At 39.7% G+C, this 20354-nt stretch overlaps 1 protein-coding gene across 6 annotated transcripts in view; it reads right to left on the bottom strand.

Annotated features, from left to right (window-relative positions):
* Positions 1-20354, bottom strand: part of CNTNAP4 (contactin associated protein family member 4) — a 589031-nt gene that overhangs the window by 230235 nt on the left and 338442 nt on the right. The window contains exon 1 of one of the 6 annotated variants that reach the window (XM_079907170.1): positions 1867-2862. The exons of the other annotated variants lie outside the window; for them this stretch is intronic. Coding sequence (XP_079763296.1) covers positions 1867-1900 — 34 coding nt within the window. The 5' untranslated portion in view covers positions 1901-2862. Of the gene's footprint in view, positions 1-1866; positions 2863-20354 lie in introns of those variants that run through there. 6 annotated transcript variants of the gene reach the window in all.

The following is a 20354-nucleotide window of genomic DNA, read 5'->3' on the forward strand; positions in this document are numbered from 1 at the left end:
AATTAATTAATTAATAAAAAAAAAAAAAGAATTATTCTCCTGTGAATTTCATTCCAGAAAACCAGTTTTCTCTGACTGTACCAGTTAAAGCAGTAAAATGCAGGTTCTGCTCTTGCAAAGCTGAGAACCATAACCGGGGCTGATTTCCCTCCCCCTCCCAGGGAACACTTAGCAATATCTGGAGACACTTTGGTCATCACAACTTGGGAGTACTACTGGAATCTAGTGGGTGGAGGCCAGGGATGCAGCTAAACACCTTATAGTGCCCAGGGTGGCACCCCACAACCAAAAATTATCCAGGCCCAAATGTCAACAGTGCAGCCATTGAGAAACCCTACCCTACACTCTAGTAAAAAAAGCAGCCCAATGAACTAGTTTTCTCCTGGACTAATCCCCCAGCTAGAACGCTCAACTTCCTCTCACATTTCAGTGATTGTTAGTTCTACTTTACCGCTATTCACAGTGTATAAATATACAGGCATTTAAGGAAGGAGCTTTTCAAAGCTGAAATAATATATTATTTCAGCTCAAAACATAATTGTATTTTTTAATTAAGTACTATATCAGATCATCATACTATCCTGGTCCCTTCACCAAGGGACCAGTACATATGTACATATATACTATATTATATGTATATACTACCCATATACTATATGTATATACTATACATATATTTATATAATAGTATAATGTATTATATACATACTATATGTATATATACAATATTTGTACTTATATATGTATAATGTGTATAATCATATATATGTATATGTATAACACAGTATAGTTATACAATATACAGTTATACTATACTGTGTTATACATGTTATACATATATTACATATACAATTATACATATAAATATGTAATCATATACACAATTATAATACATATTAATGATATATACAATTATACTACATATGTGTACAGGCATGTGCATATGTGTTATACATATATTACAACATACATATGTATAATGTATACGTGTGTGTATCCATATATATATATATATATATATATATATATATACACAAGCTGACCCTTGTATAAATGCTAAGTTGGCCATCATATCATAAGTTTAAGTGATGGCATATACTTACATGGTAACCTTATATAAATATGTCTGAACATATTTATATATACATACTATATGCATAAAAATGCATTAATAACAATACATATGATTTTATACATACATATAAATATATTTCACATAATATGAATAATACATATAATACAAATACATTTCTCTTTTTTTCTTTTTTTGGCCACATGGGGCTAGTTTATCGCAGTTAAATACCTCTCTCTCTATTATTTTTGTTTTTTGGTCTATTTTTCCATAAAGAAAATTAGAACACACACACCCAAAGGGGAGGAGGGTCCAGAAACAAGAGGTGGAGTGGGACATGGCCTCCCCTGCTTAGGTCCAGGCCCCGGGGATGGCCCCCCAAAGGCTCCCCTCCTTCCCGAAAGCACCCTGTCTCAGTACCTCTAGGGTCCAAGGAGGCAGTGGGATATGGCAGAGCCTCTGTCCTTCTCCCTCTTGTCTCCAGGCGAGACCACTACAAGTGTTGGGGCTTAGTGGGGGCCGGGATAAGGAAGACAGGCAGATGGTGGCGCGGTGGTATATGTAATTTACATATTTACGTATGTAAATATATAGCGTGCAAGTACTGACACCTCTGCACCCACTCCTGCAAGTCTCCAGAGGACTGCCCACCACAGAAGCTGCTGAACAGGGAGAACCTGGGCCAACTGTGGAGCGGGAACGCTGGGCCTGGACCCTGGACGGCTGCAACCCCCGTGCCGCACCCTAAACAGATGAGCAGCTCAGGCTGTGGCCCTCACCTCACCTCACCTCACCTTCAGCTCTCTCCCGGCACTGTAGCCTGCTCATCTCCCTCCTGCTTCCTGCACATCAGTGGCACATGCGTGCCGCTGGCTCTGGTTCTGTTCAGCTCTCGCCTTGAGTCGGCATGGAGGTCCTAGCTCCCAGCTTCCCTCGCGCTGCCTCTTGACCTTAAGAAGGAAGGTTCCTAAATGGCAGGGGCCAGGTGGAAATTCTCTGCTGCCTCTCCAACTTTCAGGATGGGCACCTGGGAGACTGAGGGCTTCCTGGCCCCCCGTGCTGCTTATCGTACCTCCCACCACCTGCACACGGGATGGATAGGGCTGTCTACCTCCCAGCAAGAGAGCCCTGGCCTGCATCCCGCTGTCCCCCACAGCGGGGAACGGCGCCAGGACCGCTTCGCCCCGAGCCTCAGGCTGCCGCATTGCATGCTGGGACTCAGCTCCCACCGCTCCCTCGGTTCAGGTGCTGCGGATGAACTGCGCTGCCGCAACTCCCTCGCAGCCGAACACGGTGGGGATCGGGTACGGCTTGACAAGCTTGGTGAAGAAGGGAATTTGACCGGGAGAATAAAAGCACATTCTAGGTACAAGGGGCACAGCAGAGTATGAAAGACTTCAGTCACCAGTGAAATTTAAAAGCACAGTCATCAGGGGGAAGGCTTGTACAATTCAAAAGGGTAGCAAGGCATGTTTGGTTAATTAGTTCATTCTTTCCGAGGAAGAAATGAACATCACTCTTACTACTCTATGCTTTTGCAAAATTATATATATTACTTTTTATACAACTTTTCATAGTCAGAATTTCCACATTAAACTTGATAATACAGTCGGAAATGTGAAACTATAGTTCTGTCTTTTTTTGTAATTACAAATTTGGGGGGTAATTTTTTACTATTTTCAGTCTTGTTTGATTTCATGTAAAGAGTTTTAATGAATTATGTTAGAATATACATATTCCAGGGGAAAAAATTACCTGATTTCTGTTGAGACACTGTCATGTGTGTGTGCACGTGCACACACATGCAGAAAGAGACACACGGATCTACAGCGCTCAAATCCATACTTCAGAAGAGACATCATTTACTCCTCACCGTGAGAGAAGAACTTACCATTGTCATTAAAAAGACAATGAGAAATTAGACCTCTGGCGAATTGTATATATGAAAAAACTCAATAGCCTCTTACAAATAAAGATGCAAGCTATATTGAAAGTATTTTAATATAGCTTGATCAGAAGTAATTTATTTTACAAAGGGCTTTAATTCTCATAAGTAAGTAAAAGCTGTTCCGTTTTTAATAAAAGTCATTCAATTTTCTTAATCCCTGTGCAATACTACCTGTACTAAGATAATAGGTCCATATTATCAGCTGCTTATGTTCTCAGTGCTTTACATGTGTTAAATCCTGACAAATACCTCATGCTATTTGCTACTATTAACTCCATTGTACAATTGAGGAGAAAGGGACACAGTGGTTACACGATTTACCCAAAGACACACAGCTGTTGTTCTGAGCCACTACACTGTTGAAACAGGTACTGGTAATCTAAAATATAGCTGAACAAAAGTAGGGTCATTTTCAGTAACATTCAGCTTAGTTGCCACTGAGTAGAACAACCTCTGTTATTTGGAAGACCCGCCAAAATCAATTGCGTACCTGCTAATGTATCATATTTCCCACGGGAATACTCATTGAAGAAGGATAGGACAGGACAGGATAGGACAGATAGGAAACATGCTTAAAAATCTTCAAAAATTCCCATACACTAGAGGCAGGAGTGGGACTTTTGACAGGGAGCTTTGGTAACATTGGAATCTCAGTCTTTTCAGAAAACAGTTTACTATTTAGACCTAACCCAAATATTCCACTGACAAATTCAGGATTAAGGAATGACCTTCCCTTCAAGAAATCTATTTCCTTAAAGAAAATGTTTTATTTCTCATCTATATTATTGAAATTGTCATCCAGTTGAAATTGGAAATCATGGACTAATTTAGGAAAAGTGTGGAATTAGGCTAACATAGATCAGAAATATAGTGTACAAGGCAAGATTTCATCCCCAAAGTGAGAAAACAATATTGTTCTTTAACCATAAGCCAAATCTGAGTTAGTTCTACAGATTATTCAGGTCCAGTTTTAGGATTCCAGGAGGAGTCCCATCTTCCTGCCCCGGCATGACACAGGATCCAGTCCCTGATGACCACTTCTGCCCAATGAGAGACTGAATATACAAATGGACAATGGCCACAGTACACACAAAAACAGAACTTCTGACCCATAACGTGCAGCAACCAGCCCAGGAACCAACCTGCTAGCCTTGGTAGCCACTGCAGGAAGCCTAACGATAATCCCTTGTAGCAATTGGCCTCATACAGCCCGTACTTGGTAAATATCGTATAGCTTCTCTAATTTGTGCCCCTGCTTCCAATTAAGGACTGGATAAATCTCTGCTAAATACAGAAGAACCCAAATACACACACCTAATGCATCACATAGGATGGCCTGCTTCTGGTTACTCTGTCTACAGCTTCCCCCTGCCAACAGCTTCCAATCAGGGCATACCTGATGGCTTCTCTCTTTTTTTTTGTCTTTTCACTATAAAGCTTTCCCTTGCCCCCTGCCTGCCTTTGAGTCTCTGCCAAACACAAGTGGTGGCGGCTGACTCCCTAGCTATAGTAAACTCTGGATAAAGAGGCTGTGTTTGTTTTCATTTGGGTGGCCTTCGTTGATTTCCACGTCAAGGAGCTCTTCCCAACTCTGCAGCCTCATCCTCACAGTGGTAACCACTCTAAGCATTCACTCAGCACATCAAAGAAAAGCCACAGAAGGCCATCCTAAGAATTTGTAGAAGACCCAGGTTATGTTTGAAAAGTAGCATCAGCCTCCTGATAAAATAATATATACGCGGGTCAGCCTCCGGCTGTCACTTTTATGGAGCTTGCGCCTATAGCAATTCATCCTAGCTACACAGCACAATCACTTGAGGGAGGTTTAAAACTTGCCCATGACTGTGCCCTATTCCAGGTCACTCGGACTTGCTTTGTCTGGGGTATAGTTTAGCCAGGACCATGGTAATCTGGAAACCACTAAAATAGACTTGCAAATTAATTTCTATCCAATCGAGAGATTTGTTCCTTTTGCAGATCTCTTTATGCTTTTCATACTGTTTCACGAGGCTATTTAAAGATCAAAGAAATGGTTATGGTATCACACAACCCATCCCTTTCTCCCTATGTAACTATGTCAACTGACAGTGTGTGGAGGCAGCTACCACACAGTGACATTCTGGTGAGAAAAAAAGAGAAAGAATAAATTTAAGGAGTAGTGATGATACAACTGGGCTTGAGTAAAATATAATTTTTCATAAGAGTAGGTGACAAAATATGGGCCTATCCTGATTTTTCTCTCTCATCATTACCTAAAATAACATTTCAACTCAATTAGATACCACTGAGTATAGATCACTGCTAAATTCTTTAGCTTGAGTAGTGATTTGACTCTGACATGAAAATTAACATTCACTGAGGAGACTAGTTTTAGACATAAGACAAACATGAGCTTCTAACTTTGTCAATCAGTGGCTTAAATCTAAAAAACAACATATTGCTGCAACTCAAAATATATTGCTGCAACTCAAGTAAATATTTATCAGTATTTTTTCTAGAGCTGAGTCAAAGACAAAGATGGTTTTCTAGTTGTCAAGAATTCATTTTGGCAGCAGCCTATAAATTTCTGTGCATTTTCTCCTACATAAGCCATGGGTGAATTACATACACACACACACACACACACACACACATAGATACATATGTGTATGTGTGTGTGTGTGTGTGTGTGTGTGTATAAATACTCTTTGATGTTAATGGGATAAGGTTTCACTTGGAGGCAAACACTGGAGGCAAACACATACCCAAGTTATAGCCTTGGTTTGAATAGCTTTCCCAATCAATCTTCACAAATAATGGATTAATGGGAAGGCAGTTAACTTTTAAAGACAGCACAGCCAGAGGCTGATTGATTTTAGAGGTTTCATAGCAACTATTTAAAGTCCAGATATTAAGACACAGAGACCTACAAGTCCACCAAACAAAACCAACCAAAGGTGAAGGGGTGGAAGAAATAATTAAAAAGTAAAGACAGGATCAGAGTTCTAGGAATCTGTACACAACACAAGCCTATACTGACAGATAAATGACCACATGTGACACCATGATGATGTTATCGAGTCTAAGCTCCTACTTCTCGCTGCACGACAGGCCAATAAATCAAGAGACAAGCTGTTGGGCCAAGGAATAACAACTTTATTTGGAAAGCGGGCAGACCGAGAGGTTGGTGAACTCATGCCCCAAAGAACCATCTTTCCTGATTTAGAATTCAGGCTTCTTTTATACTAAAAGGGGAGGGAGGAAAGTCAAACATTTCCTGGTTCTGGTCAGCCTCTGAAGGGATGTGTTAATTTCTTCCTCCCTGCTGTAGTTCACAGGTGGGCCTGGTCAGGATGTTTCCTGTGTGCTAAACAAAAGTATTTTAGCTTAATGCTCATTACCTGGGAGGCAGGGTTCCCAGACATGGGCCATTATGTATAATTTAAGCTTACAGGCAACATCCCTTTAGTGATTAGCTTGTAATAGAGTACAGAAAGTTCTTCCCTATTACAATGAGTAGATTTAAGACTTGTAACCATATCTCGAATTCATTCCTTTTATGACCAAATCTAAATTTCAGAACTGACTTTTGACTAAAAAAGACTTAAAGAGAGAAGCTTTAAGTAGGTATAAAACTCAAAATCATTCAAATAATAAACTGTAGAATGTACGATGTTTAAAACAGAGATACAAAGGGGCCTCTCAAAAATTTTGAATTTTGTGGAGCGGAGGTGGGGAGAAGTTTAGAACATTAATAGGTGTGTAACTTGGATAAAATAAAATATGCTTCGAACTAAGGAAGAGGAAGGCCAGTCTAAAGAAAATTCTCATGTAAGGTTAGAAATGGATAGTTACAAAAAATGATAATACAAGTAAAAATGATGTTCACCAAACATGAGGTTGATGCTGTTGACAATCTAAACACACAACATACAGTCAAGCAAGAAAAAAGATGAAAGCCATAGAAAGTATCCCATATAAATGAATCCGAGGACATTCTGTCTACATTTGCTCATATACAGATTGTGGAATGCATACCGTGTGAGCTCAGGTATAGGAGTTTATGTGAATCCTCCTCCATTTATTGCAAACAACACAGATTAACATGCCTTTAAATCTATGATAGAACAACTAAAGTCAAATGGTAATGAAGGTGTGTCTTTAAAAGAAAATAGGTTTAAATGTGTAGAATAAAGAACTTTTCTTCTGTTTTTGTTTTTCTTTCTTCTTAATAGGCTCATGTAAAAACTCTTGACTGGGGGCTTCCCAGGTGGTGCAGTGGTTAAGAATCCGCCTGCCAATGCAGGGGACACGTGTTCGAGCCCCGATCCAGGAAGACCCCACATGCCGTGGAGCAACTAAGCCCGTGCTCCACAACTACTGAGCCTGTGCTCTAGAGCCCGCAAGCCACAACTACTGAGCCCATGCTCTGCAACAAGAGAAACCACCGCAACGAGAAGCCCGCGCACCACAACAGAGGGTAGCCCCCGCTCGCCGCAACTAGAGAAAGCCGGCAAACACCCAACACAGCAATAAATAAATTTATTTTTTTAAAAACTCTTTTTTTAATTTAATTTAATTTTATTTATACAGCAGGTCCTTATTAGTCATCAATTTTATACACATCAGTGTATACATGTCAATCCCAATCGCCCAATTCATCACACCACCACCACCACCCCCCAGCCGCTTTCCCCCCTTGGTGTCCATATGTTTGATCTCTACATCTGTGTCTCAATTTCTGCCCTGCAAACCGGTTCATCTGTACCATTTTTCTAGGTTCCATATATATGCGTTAATATACAATATTTGTTTTTCTCTTTCTGACTTACTTCACTCTGTATGACAGTCTCTAGATCCATCCACGTCTCTACAAATGACCCAATTTCGTTCCTTTTTATGGCTGAGTAACATTCCATTGTACATATGTACCACATCTTCTTTATCTGTTCATCTGTCAATGGACATTTAGGTTGCTTCCATGTCCTGGCTATTGTAAATAGTGCTGCAATGAACATTGTGGTACATGACTCTTTTTGAATTATGGTTTTCTCTGGGTATATGCCCAGTAGTGGGATTGCTGGATCATATGGTAATTCTGTTTTTAGTTTTTTAAGGAACCTCCATACTGTTCTTGAATGTATTACTACAGACAACTGCTTGTTTTTCACAGCCCAGGAAGAGCGGCAGAGGATGTAAATGGCTGCTGTATTAGTTTGCTGCTGCTGCTGAAACAAATGACCACAAACTTCGTGTCTTAAAGCAACACAAATGTATTATCTTACAGTTCTGGATGTCAGAAGTCCAGAATTAGTTTCACTGGGCTACAATCAAGGTGTCAGCATGGTGATATTCCTTGTGAAACTCTAGGGGAGAGTCCGTTTCCTTCCCTTTTCCAGCTTGTAGAGGCCGACTGCCTCATGCACAGCCCTCTGATCTCTGCTTCCACCATCATATCTTCTTCCTGACTCTCCTGCTACCCTCTTTCACGTATTCTTGTGATTACACTGGGCGCATCTGGATAATCCAGGATAAAATCCCCATCTCAAGAGCCTTAATCTAATCACATCTGCGAAGTCCCTTTGCCAGTCCCGTTGTAAGGTAACATTCAAAGATTCCAGGGATTAGCATGTGGACATCCCTGGAAGGCCATTGCTCTACCTACCACAATTACCAAACTGTAGGTGTAGAATCAAAAAATAAAATTGTTTTCAGATTCAAATCATTGCCCAGTGATTATTAGAAAGTATTGATAGTTTTGAGTCTGATTTAGTGACACACATATACTGCTTTAATGATGAGACTTTCTATTTTGAGTAAGCCATTAGGGTTAACAATGGAATCCACATGTGTGACTATAATTTCAGAGCAACAGGACTATATCATTCCCAAAGTCACTTGGAAGATTATCCCAACCCTCTCCTCAATGCACAAAGCTGAAAGAGGTTCTTCTCTTCATCTTGAGCACCTGCTTCTTCTCCAAGTCTCAGCTGTATTTCCTGCTTCTCTATGAAACCCCTCCTGAACCACCACTCCCATCCCTCAGGAAGGTCCCTCCTTAACCTCAACGGGCTTCTATGACAACACCTCTCAGGTGATCTGGGTCTCCACTTGCTGGAATGAAAGTGTCTGGAGGGTCAGCATCATAAGTGACATGTCATCTCACCCAGAAGCCAGAATACAGCATAGCATAGTGATTACAAGTACAGCTTCACAGCCATACTCCAGGAGCTCAAGTCCTGCCTCTGCCATTTACTGAATGACCTTAGGCACTTTAAACGGCCTTCCCCCATCTCTAAATGAGGATAATGATAGTACTAAGGTAAGCAGGGCTTTCTGAGAATTAAATGAGTCAGCGTATAAAGAGTTCTAGTACCTAGTATATAGTAAGTATTGTATAAGTGCCTGTGATTGCTACCTTAAGTAATTATTACAAATTCAAACATTTCAAGAGTTGGAACTGGATAAAATTGAGCTGGATATCTCTTACAAAAATCTTATTATAAGAATTAACCCTCGGGGCTTCCCTGGTGGCACAGTGGTTGAGTCCGCCTGCCGATGCAGGGGACGCGGGTTCGTGCCCAGGTCTGCGAGGATCCCACATGCCGCGGAACGGCTGGGCCCGTGAGCCATGGCCGCTGGGCCTGCGCGTCCGGAGCCTGTGCTCCGCAATGGGAGAGGCCGCAACGGTGGGAGGCCCGCGTACCGCAAAAAAAAAAAGAGAATTAACCCTCGAGAAGGGGAAAGAAAGAGAGGGCAGTGTTTAACATGCCCAATCACATTGTTACCTTCTCTCTAAAAAAAGTGGCACAGAATTATTAACCTGAAAAGGAAGTTAAATGTCCTTGGGATGCATTGTTTTTCTATTAAAGAATAATTTTTCATGTTCCAAAAGGCCATATTTTTCTTTATATCTCTTGAATTTTAGAGTTACTTGCTTCATTTACTCCAGAAAAATAGAATTTAAGACTGCAAATGATGCAAAAATTGAGTGGCCATGATTCATAAGGAAAGTGGAAAGGATTCAGAGGACACAGGCATCTCTTCATTTAGACACCTTTGATGATGTAGTTAGAATGTTCAGAGCATTCATGCTGTGCCCAGCTACTTCACATGTGCGTGAAGTCACAGCAACGATGACCTCCTAAGTATGTGCTATTTCCATTAACTGATTATTTGCAACCTGAAATTGCCATGTTTTAGACTTTGATTCCTGGAGGGAAAATTGGGTAAGCCTCACTTCAGTTCCTTTTCTAGTCATATTAGATGATATTTTGATATTTCTGAATAAATACTCCATTTTATTACCAAATTATTTTGAGAGTTGTTATTTGTATCTCAAAATATCACACTTAAAGACGAAGGCTCAAGTCCTTCATAGTCATAAGAAATTTTTCTGCAGATAAATGCATTTTAATAGGTGAGTCCACAAAGCTATCTAATAAACAGCTATTTCTAACTAAGGGACAGGGGAGTGGGGGGCAAGTTAACTAGAAACGATAAGCTTCTCTGAGTTATAACGTGAAGTTAGATGGAGGATATTTCCAGTTTATTGGCTAAGATCATTGTGTTTGAGGTCATAATTGAACAAGGGATGAGCTTGGCTGGCCTCTGGGATTGATTTCCACTCTGTTTTTGACAACTTAGTTAAAAGCTGGCTAAACAGGTATAAGTTAGCTCAATGGGACAACAGGCTGATACCAGTTCTGAGTTCTGGAACGACCCCCTTTCCAACAGGGCCACACTCCCACCAGAGAACCACCACTGTTTCAAGGACACTTGGATGTTTCCAGCCCCTGATCTCCTTAAACATAGGTAGCATCATAGCACAGGCCCCACAGCCAGGAGCGCAAGCCACTCAGTAGTCAGAGTGTTAAGATGGCCCCAGGATTCCAGCCCCTTGTAGAACTTTGTATAACCTCCTCCCCTTGAGTGCAGGCAAAACCTATGAATGTGATAGGATATCACTCCTGTGATTAGGTTACATTATAAAGCAGAAGAGATTTTGTAGATGTAATTGAACTCTAATTTCATTAACTTTAAGTTACTCAAAAGCGAGACTATCCTGGGTGGGCATGACCTAATCGGGGAAGCCCTTCAAAAAGTCTTAAAGGTCAAAGACACAAAGAAGTCGGAGAGGACGTGAAACATGAGTAAAATTGTTCCCACTGCCCTTGTAGAAGAAAACTGTCATGTGTTTCTTAGCATATAGTGGTCTCTAGGAGCTGAGAACAGCTCCAAACTGACAGCAAGCATGAAATTGAGGGCCTCAGCTGCAAGGTAATTCTGCTAATAAGCATAGAGGACTCCCAGCCTTAGACGAGACCATAGGATGCATCCTTCATCTCTTTTTAAAATTATTGTAACCCTGCCAACATCCTGATAACATTCCTTTGTAACTAAACCAAATACTGGTAACTCATTTACTTCGTGGTCTTTTAATGTTTATGAGTGTACATATTATTTGCAAATACCACTTTTTAAATAGTTAATTTTATCTTAGATATATGTACTATGTCTTGAGTTAGGTCATAAATTATTTTAAAATGGAAAACACATTTCAGTTTTTGCATATCCCACCGTCATTTACTTTTGGCCTTAAAACACAACTTCTTAAAAAAAAACTTTGAATATTTGTCATTCAACTTTAGCTCTTAAAATAATTAGCTTAAAATAATCCTTAGAGCTTTTAATATGATGATGGTATTACAAGTGGCCATATGTCGTGTTGCTTTTCAAGACTACCATGCTTAAAAACCGATTATTCCCTACAGCAGAAACTAACACAACATTGTAAAGCAACTATACTCCAATAAAAAAAAAAAAAAACTGATTATTCCCATAATAAAAGACAAAACCCAAGAGTCTCATTCAAAATTTTTCTCTTTTTTAATGCTAATTTTTGTATATTTCTGTTCTCACTTCTCTGGAATTATAAAGAATGGTGTATAGTTTCTACTTTGTTTTCATATGAATAAGTTATCATTTTCATGTTAATTCCTACAAAACGCTGTTGAGTTGACCAAGTATTTGTTACCTGTTCACACCATCACCACTCCGATATAAAAGACATCCTCTCCTTGACCCATCACTCAGGTACTTCCCTGACATGTCACTGCATGTAACCTACTGCAAAGTGATTTTACATGTAGCAACTAAGGCATTAATAGGATGAACTGATCCATGCCACTGTACCAAGGATATCTTAACTGCAGGCCTTTAGAGAAAAGTGCTAACAACAATAATGGTTACAGTATTGCATACTATGCCTTAGCCGCGTTAAACCCTTACAACAAACTTGTAAGGAAGATATTATCTCCATTTTCTAGATTGGGAATTGAAGATCAGAGAATGTAAATTTCTTGTTGAAGACTTTGGGCTTTTTTTCTTCTATTCAACATCTTTACTTTAAAGACTATATTATACTACCAGCACAACTCTCCCACTTTATTGCCTGAACTTTTAAAGTTATTTGAGCAAGTACATTGTGTACAGTATCCTAATTGGACATGATGTGGGAGAGGCAAAGTTGTCTATACAGTGGACAACAATGGAACATACTTTCCATAGTGAGAGTTCTTTAAATGCATCTTTTTATATATTTATTTATTTATTTATTTATTTACTTATGACTGCACTGGGTCTTCGTTGCTGCGTGCCAGGCTTTTCTCTAGTTGCGGCGAGCGGGGGCTACTCTTTGTTGCTGTGCGCGGGTTTCTCACTGTGGTGGCTTCTCTTGTTGCATAGCATGGGCTCTAGGAGTGCGGGTTTCAGTAGTTGTGGCACGTGAGCTCAGTAGTTGTGGCTTGCGGGCTCTAGAGCGCAGGCTCAGTAGTTGTGGCGCACAGGCTTAGTTGTTCCGCGGCATGTGGGATCTTCCCGGACCAGGGCTCGAACCCATGTCCCCTGCATTGTCAGGCAGATTCTTAACCACTGTGCCACCAGGGAAGTCCTAAATGCATCTTTGATATGACAGATATCACCTTCAAAGTATTGGCTAATTTAATTTTTTTTTTTTTTTTTTTTTTTTTTTGTGGTACGCGGGCCTCTCACTGTTGTGGCCTCTCCCGCTGCGGAGCACAGGCTCCAGACGCGCAGGCTCAGCGGCCATGGCTCACGGACCCAGCCGCTCCGCGGCATGTGGGATCTTCCCCGACCGGGGCACGAACCCATGTCCCCTGCATCGGCAGGCTGACTCTCAACCACTGCGCCACCAGGGAAGCCCTAATTTAATTTTTTGAAGATAAAACACTGTAAAAACTGAAATTAAAAATCTCTACCATGTTCTAGAGAACACTGAGTCACAGTCAGGTAAGATGAATCAGTATAATACAAACTTCACATGACTATCATTTCTGCCCTACCTACTCCTCCCCAATCCATAATCAGTATTAAAAGCCCACCACTTTGCTTGATAAGAGAAAGCCTGAGGGTCTGCATATCAGATAATGTCCCCATTGATGGCAGTGTGATCCTGGAGATGGTTTACGAGCCAGTTGGCCAATATCCCTGCAGACAACTGGGCCCTTGGAGAGCAAATGGCTACAGCCACCTCATTACTTCCAGGAATGTGGTCACTCCACTTACTGGTTTTCTGCCTTAATTTCAGATTCTACTGAATTTCTCCACTTGGTTGGGCGCTAGAACTGAGGCTCTGGCTGCTTCCCAGCACTGGCTCCCTTCCTACTCCCACACGCATCTGACAGGGTAATCTAAATAATCTAATTGCCACGCATAAAACCTGGAGCGTTCGTTCTAAATTCATTTTCAACTCTGCTTGCCCCCATCCCATCAACCCTTCTTATGAACGCTACAGGACTATTACATTTTGGTTAAACTCCGCTATTACAGTTTGATTAAACTAGCAGTTCTATTCAGGTTCCACTGCTCTGTGCCACTGCTGAGACCGTCAGCTTGGAACGGCCTCTGTACAAGGAGCCATTAGCTGACCTCCTTGGGCTCAACTGTCCTCCTTGTCGTCCTGGCACCCTGTATAAGCCTCCTGCACAGTAAGTAAAACAACACATTGAAATTCTGTGTTCACACGTTTCTTGTCCCCGTCTAAATGCTCAGCCGCAAAGTGTAGTTGAAAAGCCTCCACCTTTCTGGCTGTGACAGTAAAACGAAAGGAAAGCGGTGGATATAGAGATGCTGAAGAAGGAAGAATGAGTAATTTGTGACCGCTCGAAGAGATCGGTGAAGGTAGCAGAGAAATAAAAGTGTCTTGAAGGGTCTCTGAGTATAGGTTATCAGGAAAAGATAACACATTGATCTAAAGAGGACAGACATGATTTCTGCCTTCTAGGTTAGTATCTGATTTATCAGGTCTTGTAGCATGAATAATATTTTTAAAAGAAATATTTAAAACAGACATTTTTTGTACGTTGCAAATGCCAAACAAAATCAGAAGTGGCAAGTTATTTGGAGTCTTTGGGTAGAGGGATCTGTAAACAGCATGCTGGAGGATTACATATAACCATTAGCAGAGTAAAATATTATCTATTGTCTGTCTATCTATCTATCTCTCTCTGTCATAAATTTCTCAGCTTCTTTTTGTTTAGTAAACTTTGACAAATTTAAGGAATAAAAACCAATTATTTCATAGCCTGAGAACATATATTTCAATTAACCTCGGAGAAGTTTCAGTGATAGATTGAAATCAAGATTTTCCTGTAAAATCACTATCTCATTCTTCAGTACTAAGGATTTAATTTCCATTGTGAAACAACTCATGGTATGCATGCACACCTGGAAGAACAGGTCCCTTTTAATTTTTTAAAGGTGCAACATAATAAATGAAATATGTTACTGTGGTTGAGTAAAATATAAATAATCATGATTTATTATAATTCATTTAATAGCTCTAGTTCTTTGCAATGTAGAGCACTAATATGGGTAGGGCACATTCCTATCTAATAGAATTTTGAATGTATGTTTTCTGGTTTTAAGCAAAATTTAAATTAAATAACAGTGTATTACAAATGCTGAAATGTTAAGTGGTCAAGACGAGTTAGCTAAATGGTTATCATCAATTTAAATAGCTTGTTAAAGACCAGTTGCTGATTTTGTTGTACTTGAAATTCTGATGTTCAAAATACGAAAATATTTTTTAAAAAAGAGCTTTTCTTCTTATTTTTCATAAATCCTCGAAGTTCACTTATAAATTAGAAAAGGTTATTTCTTTACAACTTTGTTGAGTAAAAACCTTCTGGGTTTTTCTTCATAGCTAGATGTGTCCAGGGGCATATTTTAAAAATGTAACAGTTGCCACTGGAGAGCAACTGTAAGCCTCAAATGTTTCCTGCCACAGACTTTTAAATCTCACAAGATTGTGTAACCCTGTAAAACACACTGGCGGATTAAAGCTCTCTAGAGGGGCAATTACCTTAGCTTTTCTCAATGCTTGAGGTATCAAAGATGGTCAGTATTCAATAGCATTCACCTATAGCTTCTGAATCCTTAGATATAGCAAAAGAAGTGGATTTGAAATTATGAGGCATTTCTGAAAACGGTACAATTAGTACCATTTCTCTCTCTCTCTCTCTCTCTCTCTCTTCCATTTTGAGAGCAGAGTCTGTACATCTTTATATACCTGTTTTCTAGCACACGCTTCAACATGGAAGGCACTTGGTAAGTGTCTGTTCAATTACATTGAAGAGCAAGTTGTAAAATTTTAACCAACTTTTGCTTTTCTATTTTGTCTAGGTCTTCTTTTTACACATCAAGTGACAGATACTTCAACCCAGACTGTATTTGTCCTGAAGCCTTTAAACAACCCAACTAAAGGAATTCAACCTTTGTCAGAAGGAGCAAGTATTGAATCTCTACTTTCTAAGACATCTGGGTGGGGTGGGGGTAGATATTTGAGTGGGAGACAGGAAAACATAGTTATCAGTGATGCGGAAGAACAGTCCACAAAACCTTCGATTCAGGTTATATTCCTGTTCCTGCCAAAAATAAGAGATGTCATTAAAATGTAACAACATGCGATGCCAGAAAGTACTCTGTGTGAGCCTTATTTCAGACAGGTTTTACTCAGTATACCACCATGGCATGGATTTTTATAAAATATTGCATTATACATACCACACACAATCTCAAAAAATTCAAATATGATCCTTTGTAAACAGAGTGGGGAAGAGAATGAAAAACTAAAGGAAACAAATATAAATGAATTAAAATTCCTTATTCAGAAAGAAAGCTACATACAAAAAGCATATCACACTTTTTAGAATACAAACACAGTTATAATAAAGCAAAAGTAAAAGCCAATAACTGGAATTGGCTCTTCCTCGACCTCACGTATCTCTACATTCAATCAATCATGACATTCTGTCAGTCTTACATGTTCACACGGAACAAGTCTGTCTCCACTGTCACTGTCTCAATTTATAGCTCTTATTACTTTTTACAGGAATTAATTCACCCGCTACATATCGGATTCTGTGTTCCCAAGACAGACTCTATTCCCCTTCCCTCATCATTCCTTCCTTCATATTGCCAAGTTTTAACTTTACAAAAGACAGATCTAATCTATGTCACACATGTGTACATATAACGCTTCTAACAATAAGATGATCCCCTAGAGAGTATCAGTACTTAGGTCTTTGCTTTACATATAAGCCTCATGACCTGGGATGCTTCCTGACTATTTCTTTAGTTTCACCTGCTGCCACTCCTCACTTTCAGCCAGTCCTTCTGGACTCCCTGTAGTGCCTTCCAATGCTCCACGCTTTGCGAGGCTCCTTCGGACTGGAACGTGCTTCCCCCTACTTCCCCCTCCTGGCTCTTCTGTTTGTCCAAGAAATAGCTTTCTCTGGTGTTCTGCCTATAACCAGCCCAGAAGCCTTGTATTCCTCTCTCTCATCATGGCGATCACACTGCTGTGCTTTTCTACAGAACTAGAAAGTGGCAATGTTGAGCTTTAAGCCCAGGGTGGGCTAGTTAACAGTTAGCCAAAACAGCAACTGAGCACGTTGCGTGTAATAGAACTAACCACCCTATAAGCACCCTGAATAGTACTGTACATTTTCTTGTAAGAAAATCAAAACCTTAGGCATAAAATATGATCTCAAAAGTCTTTAAGTATCTGGGAGTCAAAACTTCCATTCTCAACTGTTAGCAAGAAGTTACCGATTCTGACCATTGTAACATTTCAAAGCCACTGATGCTGCAGACATGTGTCATGATAGGTAGCACAGTGTAGAGGCTTACTAAATATCTGCTGAGTGAATAAATGAATAAAAGGAGCAGAGTAAGGTAGAAGCCCAGGAAGCCTCAAAAATGATAAGAGTAAGGAACACTTTAATAGACTGAATAAACAATCACCCCACCCAGTGAAAAGTAATTGTTTGTATGAAACCAAATACATCCAGGAAATGTAAACATTATTTCACTAAGAATTTTTATAATATTCTCAGTTGGTATTTCTTCTTTCTTTCTTAGGTATAATTCTCTAATGCATCAGTGCCAACTGAAAAATAACCAGAGTCCCAATGACTGCAATTATAGGGTTCATTTAATATGGGACATATTCACCTGGTATAATTCATGGGGATAAATTTCCAAACTCATAGTCAGTGAAAACTATAATAACTCATCTTATATCAACTCTAGTAATATTACTGGTCATATACTGATTTTTAAAGGAAATGAGAGGAAACATATAGGTTACCAAATAAATCAGAATGGCGTTACATCAGGAATCTAGATTGAAGTGAAGTGCATATCACAGCCTGCTTTTCATTTGAATTACTTTAAGTCATGTTCTTCTGTCTTCCCCAAATGGCTTGGGGTCCCTGAGTGGCAGGGATTTATGATTTTACCCCACTAGCCTGACTAGGAAAAAAACTCACGTGTCGTTTTAGCGGTTGAGTAGATGGATGGATAATTTCTTTACCTACCACACTCACCCTCCAAAATATAGAAACTCCAGGGTAACTCTGATATTTCTTTTGCTGCGCATCACACTGGAAGCTCACTTAGAAAATAAGCAGAACCCCTGTAATGGCAACTGTTAGACAAATAGGTACTTACTCTGTTTATATCTCTTACTTTTAGAAGAATGTAAGGCTTAAGAAATTCTTGTTGAAGAAGAAGGAGATTACTTGAATTAGCTCTATGTGTATTAAATAAATTTAATTAATTAATTTTTTTAAAAAAGTCTTGTTGAACATAAAGAGTAAAGACTGATCACAACCTTCAGTCCCAGCCACTCTGCTAAAAATGCTACATTCAGTTCTGGGCATCAATTGTATCTTTTAATTAAAAAAAAATAAAAACAGCACATTCGAGAAGATGCAATAAATTTCAACTCTCGGATTAGCCATTTGCTTGCGGTATTTCACCTCGTATTTGACTAGCAGGTGAAATTAAATACATTTATTTTCAACAATATCCAATTAGTTCCAAGCATATAGCCTTAAAACTGTGAAGATATACTTTGTGAAAGGTTGCCTTAAGTGCAGTCACAGAAGTCCACCTAAAAAAGTGGATTGTACAAATTAAGAAGAAATTCATTTCAGAACCAATTAATTAATGCCCTAGGAAATCGTTTTCCCTTAATATTTTTTACTCGTGTGATTGGGAATATAGAAAGAAAACTAGAAAGCATTCAATATTGTTATACCTAGAACTAGAAAGCTCATGAATATTGTTATATCAAAGATAATATTGAAGACTTCCCTGGTGGTGCAGTGGTTAAGAATCCACCTGCCAATGCAGCAGACATAGGTTCGAGCCCTGGTCCGGGAAGATCCCACATGCTGCGGAGCAACTAAGTCTGTGCGCCACAACTACTGAGCCTGCGCTCTAGAGCCCAAGAGCCACAACTACTGAGCCCTCGTGACACAACTACTGAAGCCCGTGTGCCTTGAACCCGTGCTCCACAACAAGAGAAGCCACTGCAAGGAGAAACCCGCGCACTGCAACAAAGAGTAGCCCCCGCTCACCACAACTAGAAATAGCCCGCGTGCAGCAATGCAGACCCAATGCAGCCAAAACTAAATTAATGAAATAAATTAATTTAAAAAATAATAATACTGAAATGGTGATCTCATTGATTTTTTCGATAGAGCAAATTTTTAAGGTGTACTGTATTGCTTGTGCAGAGTAACGAGGAAATATTAAAGAGAGCTGAGCTAGATGAATAGGGGTCAGTAGTCAAAGAAAGAGTGAGACACAAAGTGCTCTGAATGTCTCTGATATTTTTCTTTTTCAGAAAGAGACTGGGATTAATGAACACCGTTCAAAGGCATATCAGATATTTCACAGAATCATATCCACTCTGGGAGACTGGCTCAAGGGGTATTGGTCCTGGTTTAGCTGTGGAAACAGAGTTCTCATTCAAAATTGTAAATCTGAAGTTTTTCTTTTTCACTGTGATCTTCATTAAATACAGGTTGCTTTTCCTGATTAAGGAGGGAATAAAAGTAGGGAGGAATACTAATGTGTTTTGTTGAGATGTTGAAATTTTTCTCAAAAAGATGGAAGAAAAATTTTTTTTTAAAGGAAGACAAAACCGGAAGACGCCAGAAAGAAATCAAAATCAGTACCAAGGGAGGAGTGATATGGCAGTTAAGAGGTTCTTTCCATAAACAGTGACTCATGCCTTCTGGAGAAGACACTAGGCTCATGATTACAACTGAAAACCTGCACTTGCAGCCGCCCATCAGAGGCCACGGGCACCAAGCTCCTGAGAGACACACACGTAGGGATGATCGGTGATGCTGCTGAGGGCTATAGAGACGAGACGGCTGTGTGTGTAACTGACAAGACCAATGGATGAGTGAGCAGGTTTCCTGGAGGGTGACAGATGTGCTTCTGCGATCTGTCGAGTGTGGCAATCTCTACCCACCACCTCTGATTCATGTTTGAACAAATGATACAACCGGAAGAGACACAGAACCATCTTTAAGTGTTATAAGTTCTTGAGCAGGAAAGGGAAGGGTGTAGACAGTTATTGTGTTAAATTTCTCCTTCCAAAATAAATTTAGGTTTTCACTAAAGTGGGGCAAAGACAATTGAACACTTCATGACACTGACATGTGTAAATGGCTTAAGATCCTGTGATCTTAGAGAATTACAGGAATCTTAAGATAGCCATATACTAGAAACAGACACTGGTAGACTGAGAAACTTTAAAAATAAATCAGTGAACAACCAATTGGTTCTTAACGTTTAAATAAGAGCATATCCACTTGAAAAGTTACGAAAAACCATTTAAAAAGACAAAGAATATTTAGCCACAAGAGAAATGCACTGGAGATGATGGAAAAGCATGCATAAGAGAAAACACTGGTGTGAACAGATGCTACATTAAGATTGAGTGGAACAATGTACGGCGAACATCTGTCC

Source organism: Stenella coeruleoalba (genome assembly GCF_951394435.1).
Source record: "Stenella coeruleoalba genome assembly, chromosome: 20".
Lineage (NCBI taxonomy): Eukaryota > Metazoa > Chordata > Mammalia > Artiodactyla > Delphinidae > Stenella > Stenella coeruleoalba.